At 43.6% G+C, this 8,856-nt stretch overlaps 1 protein-coding gene across 1 annotated transcript; it reads right to left on the reverse strand.

Moving 5' to 3' along the window:
- Positions 1–2,784: 2,784 nt before the first annotated feature.
- On the reverse strand, positions 2,785–8,088 carry LOC311522730 (mas-related G-protein coupled receptor member H-like; the record flags this gene model as incomplete). Its single annotated transcript, XM_084632215.1, is given in 3 exon segments — positions 2,785–3,315; positions 3,319–3,444; positions 7,825–8,088. Coding segments are annotated over 3 exon segments (921 nt in total).
- Positions 8,089–8,856: the final 768 nt, after the last annotated feature.

The raw sequence follows: 8,856 nt of genomic DNA on the forward strand, positions 1-8,856 counted from the left end.
CACGGGCCCCTTGTGCTCTCAAGCGTCCCTCAGTCTGAGTAGGCTGCAGCATTTCCCTCCCCTTGGCCTGTCTGGCACATTTCCTGGGCCCAGGCTCTCTTTCTGTTAGCCCCTTCACAGAAATGGGACCAGATGGCCCAGCAGCCCTCACCCCCAGCACCAGTGCTGACCCCGCCCCAGACTCCCTAGTAGCTTAGACACACCCTTTCCCAGATTGCCAAACTTTTGAGCACTCTGGGTTTACAGTTCACCTCTTCAGGGGGTCGTGATAGTGAAACAAACAGACACACGAGCTTTGCAAAAGGGTTTCAAACCAATCACTCTTTCTGGTAGCTAGTGCAAGAAATATACATATCTAGACAAAGCAATAAGAAATCTAGGCACATTTCCCTGCCTCGCTTTCCTCACCATGCTGGTGTATGCTTTGGGTGAAGGTCAGAGTCCCTCAGGGAGTCCTGGGTCCCCAATCCTGCACATGGCTCATCTTCTGAGCCAGGCACTCTCTCTCTCTCCTGCAGTCAGTGCCCTCATCTCGGTCTCTAAAATGGCCACTGACAAACCCTCTCTTTTACAACCTCCCATCTCCTTTGCCAGGTGAAACCTTGGTGCTCAGAGTCCCTCACCAGGTGATCTATTGCTTAGTGACCTCCCCATGGAAGTCACACTTGAAACAAGGGTGTGCCCTGGGCATCAGCCATCTCCGTTTCCAGGGGGATTCCGTTTGAATGGACGACCATCGAAGTTAGACAAGAGTATCCCTGGGCCCCCAACCCTTGGGATTTAGTCCAAGATGGAGGTACAGAGGCAGTAGCAAGGCAATAAAACAGCTGTAGAATCAAAATGATGTTTGCAGCCAGATACGGCTACATGCAGAGAGTTCATGTAAGGATATAGATATTCAGGCCTGTCTGTAAAGGCCTATACTCTCAGAATTTAGGTGTATTCTTATCACTTGGCTAGTTCTAGAGGTATAAAAGAAAGAATCAAAACCACTGTCTGCCAGTGTAAGGGCCTTCTCTTACTGTGACAGTTTGTGGCCCTGTGCTTAGGCTCAGGCCTTTGGCTAAACAGCAGAGGCAGCCATAAGCTGGGAAGCGAACAGTCACATCCTCACATTCCAAACTAGTCACATTGAAATAAGGTGCTATTGGGCTGTTAGGCACTATCAGGACAGGATTGTATTCCTATCACCTCCAGAGAAAGGGAAGTGCCTAGAAAATGTAAAAGGAAACTTAGTTTGATAGCATCCTGTCTGGCAAGAACTCACTTATCAATAGCTGGGATGTGAAATCCTCACTTCTGTATTGTTTTGTCATTATAGTTCCCACTTTGCTATTGTTTGTCTTTATAATCTCTGTCTGGTTCTGTGATTGTTCCTGTCTGCTGTATAATTAATTTTTCTGGGTGTAAACTAATTGAGGTGGTGGGATATAATTGGTTACATAATCATGTTACAATATGTTAGGATTGGTTAGTTAAATTTCAGGAAAATGATTGGTTAAGGTATAGTTAAGCAGAACTCAAGTTTTACTATATAATCTGTAGTCAATGAGGAAGTGACTGGGTGTGGGTGGGCATGTGGGTGTGTGAGATGGGAATGGGGGTAAGAAAATTGGAATCATGTTTTGCTAAAGGGGGAGATGGGAACAGGGAATGGGGGTAAGAAAATTGGAATCATGTTTTGCTAAAGGGGGAAATGGGAACAGGGAATGGGAGTAAAGAAGTTGGAATCATGTTTGGCTAAGGGCAGGAATGGGAACAGGGACACAGGTGTGAGGCTCTGTGGTGTCAGAGCTGGGAAGGAGGATATTAAGGAAGGAAACTGGAATCATGCTTGCTGGAAGTTCACCCCAATAAACATCGAATTGTTTGCACCTTTGGACTTCGGGTATTGTTCCTCTCTGTTCATGCGAGAAGGACCAGGGAAGTAAGTGGGTGAAGGAATAAGCCCCCTAACACTCACAACAACTTTATACCCTGTAAATCAATTCCCCAGATTGTCTCACATTCCCCAAATCACCAAGGCTGGGGTGAATACAGAGAAAGAGGAGTTAGAGAGCAATACCTGGCAGTTAGCCTGGTCATTTTGGAGCGCTGGTGCCTGGCAATATTAGTAGAGGAGTTTGAATTTGATTAGTAGATTGTTAGTTTGTATTATTTCCATTGGAATAAAGGTGAACTATTCAAATATCAGCTGGGATCAGCAGGAGTCCAGAGCTGCACGGAACGATCCCCTGCCTTTCATGGGAGTGTGTCTGCACAGGGAGCTGGCTGGGGAATGAGTTACATGGGGACAGTCCTAGTCATGCTACTATTATTCCCCCCCCACCATTTCTCCAGGCCATTGAATTTTTACTCAGCATATTTACAGGGAAAGTGGGGAGGCTGCGAGATGTTCTCAACACTAATTCTTTACAGAAGAGATAACACTCACCAGGTGATACCACGGAAAACTTGACACCAAAACTGAAATTACATGTCAGAGGCATTTTTAGAACAAAGCAGATCAGACCATAATAGACCCTGATCCCATTCAAGTCAATAGGACTTTCCAAACTGATTCCACTGGGAGCAGATTGGGCCTCATGTGACCCATTGTTGTTCTTTACAACTGCACAGAACCCTGGGGCTCTCCTCTAGGGAAGGACTCTGCTCTGGGTGGGCATGGGGAAGAATTAGCAAGTGACCTACCAAGTCCTTTCCCATTCTGAGTTCTTTGATTCTGGGATCTAGAGAAATTTCCATCCTCAGAACAGGGTCTCCCAGGCTGGGTGCTGTATGGATTTAAGTGACCGCCTCCACTGGCTCTGCACTCGTGGTCTCTCCATCTTCTCTGGAATCTGTCTTCTCTTCAGAAACCCTCTGGAGTGAGATCTTGATGGAGCCATAGAATCGCCGCTTCCCATAGCTCCCGACTAGAAAGTAAATAAATGGGATGGTGCTGCTGCTTGCAGAGGCCAGCACATGAAATATCTCACTGGGATTGTATGTGTTACGATAAGAGAGGAAGATCTGAACACTCTGAGGGACAGTGAAGAGGAGGAAGAAGAGGACGGCGAGCAGGATAACAGCATAGAGTTTTCCTGGCTGACGTTGCTGTGAGCTATATTGGACCTTGATGAACAGGGTCAAACTGGACAGAACCATGATGGGAGTGAATATCAGGACATTCAGAACAAAGATGGGTAGGAAGGATTTGACACAGTTTTCATCTAAAAGAACAATACAAAAAACACCCACTGGACAGGACACCAGCATGGAGAGAGCCCAGAGCAGGGCAGAGACAAGGGCAGACAAGCGTTTTGCCCGGCAGCATCAGTGCCAGATGGGGTAGAGGACGGAGAGACACCTCTCAGTGCTGATGGCCATCAGGAGGTACAGGCTGGTGCTGTACGTCGACAGAGCCAGCATGCTAAATAGCAACATTATGAAAATAAAAACAACCTTCACACAAAATGGATATTTCACCACATAAGCTATGAGATAAGTAGTCGAGTAGAGGAGGAAGCAGGTGTCGGAGACAGCCAGGTTGAGGATGTAGACAGTTGAAGTGAAAAGTTAACTCTGTAGTTGCTGGAGGGAATTATCAGTTGAAATTTGTAAAAATGCTAAAGAAAAAGAATTTTTGGTTTCTTTGCAGCCATTCTGAAAGGAAAATGGGCCTTTTTTTAAAAGAAATGTCTGTAAATAAATCCAGGCAAAGAAACTATGTGATTGAAATCATTTGGCTATAAAAAATTTAGTCAAATTAGCTAAAAGAACATATGGGGTTTTATTAAAATTTAACCGCCCAAATGTATAAAAAATGTAAATATATAATGCTACTTAATTAAGATCCTATTACACTGTAAGGGGCTACAATAGTTGGTGTTTTCCTTTTTAGAGTTGTGTTGTAAAGACAGGAGTTAAAAGTAAAAGGCAATCAAAAGTCTGGTAAAGTTTATTGTGCCCTTTTTAAAGTAACAATCTTTAAGCTGTGAATCCAAAAGCAAGCTGAAAAAAATTTGTTTTCATGTAAATTACCTAACTGATGGGCTGCCTATAAAACAAATACAAGAAAATATGGGTAATTCCTCTGTTTTGCCTGCATTTATCAAGGGTATTTGTATAAAAAGGAAATATTTTAAGTAATGACTGACTGCCCAGAAGGGGTAGATCTATGTTCTTTTTGTCTTTCAAAAAATCAGAGAAAACTAATGCCAGCTGAAAAGCAATTCAACATCTCATGAATTTACTAGCACAATAGGAATTATGTTCTGTGTTCTATGTCCTGTCTTGTGGTGTTTGTCTTGTGGCCAGAATTGCTGTGTTTAATTTTTCATAGGACAGTTTAGTGTAAAATTAAATAGAAGGGTTAAATCAAAATGCAGGTACTTGTTTTATTCAACTTGGAATACAAAGTGTTTGAATAATATCAGGAAAATGTGATATATTAAAGTTTAATACATTTGCTTAAGTAAAAAAAAATTTAATTGTCCAGATCTTTTAATTAAAAAAAAATTGTTAAAATTCACACACCAACAGTCTTTGGAAGCAAGGACATGAAAGGTTAACCCACTCCCCATATTATACATGGGATCCTTCTGGCTACCTCAAATTTCTAGCCAGAGGGTTGGGAAAGAAAAAAGGCTATTGGACACCAGAGGTTGTACCAAGTGGACTCCTCAAAAGTGGGTGTGCTTGTCCTGGCTTGTTGCTCCAAAGCTCCGTAATAAAGTCATTTTCCTAGAAGGGTGTATGTGGCATACATTGAACAATAAGACTAAAGTGCTGTATAATGGGCAATGTATATGTGTTCATTTTTAAACAAAGGTATGTAAATAAAAAGTTTCCTTGGCAGGTTAATAAAAGCCAAAAAAACCCAAAAAAACCTCAAAAGGGTGAGCTAATTCATCGCTGTAGCTCGGTCCAAAAAATAAGACGCTGGCCTGCCTAAGGACACTACTCACAGCTAGGATTTGGCTGACAGCCAAGAAAGAGGGGGGCTTGAATGTGCCAAGCAGCTATGAGATCTGTAAAACACTGCCAGACATTAATGAAATGTGTTAGGTCTCTGCATTTACAGGTGAAAGAAGTCCTGCTTCAAGAATCCTGAGCAAACCTGCCATTTGTTAAAACCAGATGACTGGGTCTACAGAAAGGTCCATCAACAAAAGACTACTCTGGCCCCATGCTGGAAAGGCCCTTATTAAGTCCTGCTAACTACCAGCACTGCTGTAAAGTGCCAAGGACTGACTGCCTGGACCCATGCTTCTTACTGCAAAAAGACCCCTCCACATCAAGATGACTTCACTTCGACTACTGATCACCCTGTCCCTTCTTCTGGGTTTTTTCCTTTCCTCCTTTTGGACAGCAGGGGAAAGGACAAAGTAAAATGCTAAAAGAAAAGGAGTACTTGTGGCACCTTAGAGACTAACCAATTTATTTGAGCACAAATAAATTGGTTAGTCTCTAAGGTGCCACAAGTACTCCTTTTCTTTTTGCGAATACAGACTAACACGGCTGTTACTCTGAAACCAGTAAAATGCTAGTAACCTCTCCCTTGTCCACTGATGGAGCTAACCTGTATTGCACCTCTAGGGAACCTGACCTGGAAAAAGGTTCCCCAGAAGCAGATGGCGTTGGACTTCGAGGGAGCTATGCACATTCACCCCACCGTAAACCGGGTGAATCAGAAGCGGACGACATCTGTGCTCAAGACAAATGGACTACCACTCCTTTGGGTGACCTGAAGCTCTGGCTGCAGCTAAGAAAAACCTTAAGTTGGTAGTGTCCTCTTAAAAAAAATTGGCCCTGCTCTTTAAGCTGGGTTCTTGTGTTTTTAACTTGTTTGTTATTTGTTATTTTTCTTTTTTGGTGGTACAAAAAGTTAAAACTATAGAATCACACAGCTCTAATACATTTATTCGTCTTGCCCATGAAATGAAATCTTGTATGCCAGCCCTACAAAACACCTCATGCTGGTTGTTCATTAATGCCAGCTGATAGCCACAAAGGTCTTCCCATGGTTCCTATTCCCCTTAGTGCAATGAATATGACCTGGACCCCTTCCTAAAAAAATTCTTCAGGCAATTAAAATATTACCTGGGCTGATACCGGCATCTCTAAAAGCAAGTATCTAATAGTTTAAAAACAAGTTGGTCAATGGTGCCTATTAAAAGAAGGGAAAATAGCTTTGGGTAATAGTGAGTGTGCAGCCTACTTTAATGGCACTCATTTTGGAAGTAAAAGAGGTCCTAATCTCTCTCTCCTGAATGGGGCAACCTCTTGCACCTCCGCGTGGTATAAATTCGTGGGTAACAAGTGCAATCTGCATAAAAAAATATTTTATATAAAGGACATAAGTTAATTAAGCATTACGTTATAAATTGTACGCTTGGGTATAACCTGCCAACTCATACTATGTGTTTATGTTCCTCTAACGATCTCCATGGCTAAATTCTCCCTCCTCCCATCTTGGACCGAATGGTACAAACTTATTAATAATACCTGGTCCAAAGTCACTCCTACCCTTTTTGGAGTATACTGGGTGTGTGGTAACAAGGCATACCTAGCCCTCCCTCCTTCATGGAGAGGATCCTGCTACTTGGCTTGGTTAGAACCACCTGTAGTATACCGCACACGTCTCCCTAAAATAAAAAATCAAAAATGTAAAAAGGGCTAAAAAAATGTGAATGACTCACACCCCCTTACTTGGTGCGCCCTAAATGATTGGATGAGTGCTTGTGCAGGATTTGTCTTCACCTGGGGAGGTGCCACCTGGCGTATTGGGGAAGGAGTCATAAGACTTCAAAAAATGTTAAAAATAATGGCAAATACTACTGCCAATGCCTTGGTAAATTTGGCAACCAATCAAAAAAAACTAAGGCAGATGGTTCTCCAAAACCGCTTGGCATTAAATATTTGCTAGCCTCTCAAAAAGAAACATGTGCGTTAATTGGGCAAGAATGCTGTGTGTATGTTCCGGACGTTTATAACGCCACCTAAGAAAGAGCAAACTACCTTATGTTTTTTTTTTTGCAACTCGCATAAAAAAAAGCGAATCCACTCATGGTGGAGCAATTTGTTCAATTGGGTTCCAAACATAGGTGGCTAGTTACATAACTTGCTTCGCAGTGCCGTTGTAATTATTTGTGGCCTAATAGTTTTGTATGTTATGTTAAGATGTGGCTGTTAAATGGGTACCAAGCTGTGCCCTACCAACCAGTAAATATTTCTAAGTCACTCCACACAGAGACCAGTATATCCCAAGAGTTCCCCTATGGCACTCTAGGGGCAAAGGGGGGACTATTAGGTAAAAAAAATTAAATATGAAGCAGTTATGCCAACCGAACCAAAGTCAGGCCAATAAAGGTTGCTGGAAAAGTCCCTAAAAAAAAAAATAAGTAGAATGAAAGAATACTTGTTTAAGTTGCAGGGAGTAAGAAAAAAGGGGAGGCCTGCATTCCTACGTTTTTGTACTAAATGTTCTGGGAACAGTTTGTTGAGATAGGAGGCACTGTTTTCCACTCCTTGTTTTTGTGTTATGTCTGTTCTTAACTCCTTGTCTCCTGGTTGACACCCATACCGATAAGAAAATTAGTGAAGCATTGCGATTTGCTAAAAGTTATCTACAATAAGGGGGTAGAAGTGCATGCATAATAGAGAAAGAGGATTTTAACTAACATAGGGGAGGGGTGGGCTGCTTTATGAATAAATCTGTGACGCGACGGAACTGTCTATAAAAACCTATTAGTTTTACTTAGAGGCTGGCTGGTTCTCTTTGGAGATGGGCTGCTCTCTATTGTTGTGTGCACTCTTCAATAAGGAGCTTTGAGTTCAGACCTTGCTGGTGTTGCCTGTCTCTCTCTGGTCAAACAACGAACCGTGCTGACTGGGGTTCAAGTCCTGGACACTCTTAATGTGGAAGCTGTGGAACCAGAGCACGATCCCGTTCCCCACCAGCCCGAACAGGCAGATGAGCACAGTGATGCTGTAGATGGTTCCTGGTGGTGCATCAGCCAGTGGGCATCCAGTCTCGTTATATTCCACTTCATAATCTAGGCCAAACAATGTTGGGGGAAGGGACACTGTGCTCAACTCTGCCATCATGAAACCTCTGCTGCAGGATGCCGGTCTCTCCCTCTCCCCCTCTCACACACACCTGTTAGCAGAGAACAGACAAAGGCGGGTCAGTGACTCGGACATCCCCAGCGCTGTTTCACCGGTCATCCCAGCCCCTCCCCAGCCCCTGGCCGGGAAAAGCCAGATCCCAACGAGTGGGAGTTAGAAATATCGAGAGAGATAATGGCCATGGGGGATGCTAGGGACAGAGAGAGACCTGGAGAAAGGCTGATGGGTGGGGAGCATCTTGGACTGACAGCAAGTGACAGAGACAGAATTAAACACAGGGGCTGAGCTGGACAGACAGACAAGGACAGAGAAACAGAAACTGGACAGGATGTTGGCCATGTAGAGACAAGGAAGAGCACTGGGGATGGGGTGGGGCCGGGGGAAGTGGATAGCCGGAGAGAGAGAGAGAACAATCATGTTTAATTAATGGTGGTAAAGAGCATTGAATCCATCCAGCAGTTCCTTACCTTCTTTCCTCCCTGGGGCCTGAACTGAGTGTTTACAGGAGCCGGGCTGGGCCAGATCCACTTCACAGTCACTAACTGCAATTCTCCAAATTGGATCTTCTTGGGAAAGTTTTCCAAGTAATAATTTGTTATCCAGACATGGAGAATGTCCCTGCCAGTCCCTGTGGAGTATCTGACACCCAGCACCTGCCAAGTGTAGGCAGAGAAATGTCTGGCCCACTCTGCACGGTGGGACACAGAGATCATAGTATTCTTGTCACCAAGTTAAGGAAGTATG

This window comes from Lepidochelys olivacea (genome assembly GCF_965140295.1).
Source record: "Lepidochelys olivacea isolate rLepOli2 genome assembly, chromosome: 6".
NCBI lineage: Eukaryota > Metazoa > Chordata > Testudines > Cheloniidae > Lepidochelys > Lepidochelys olivacea.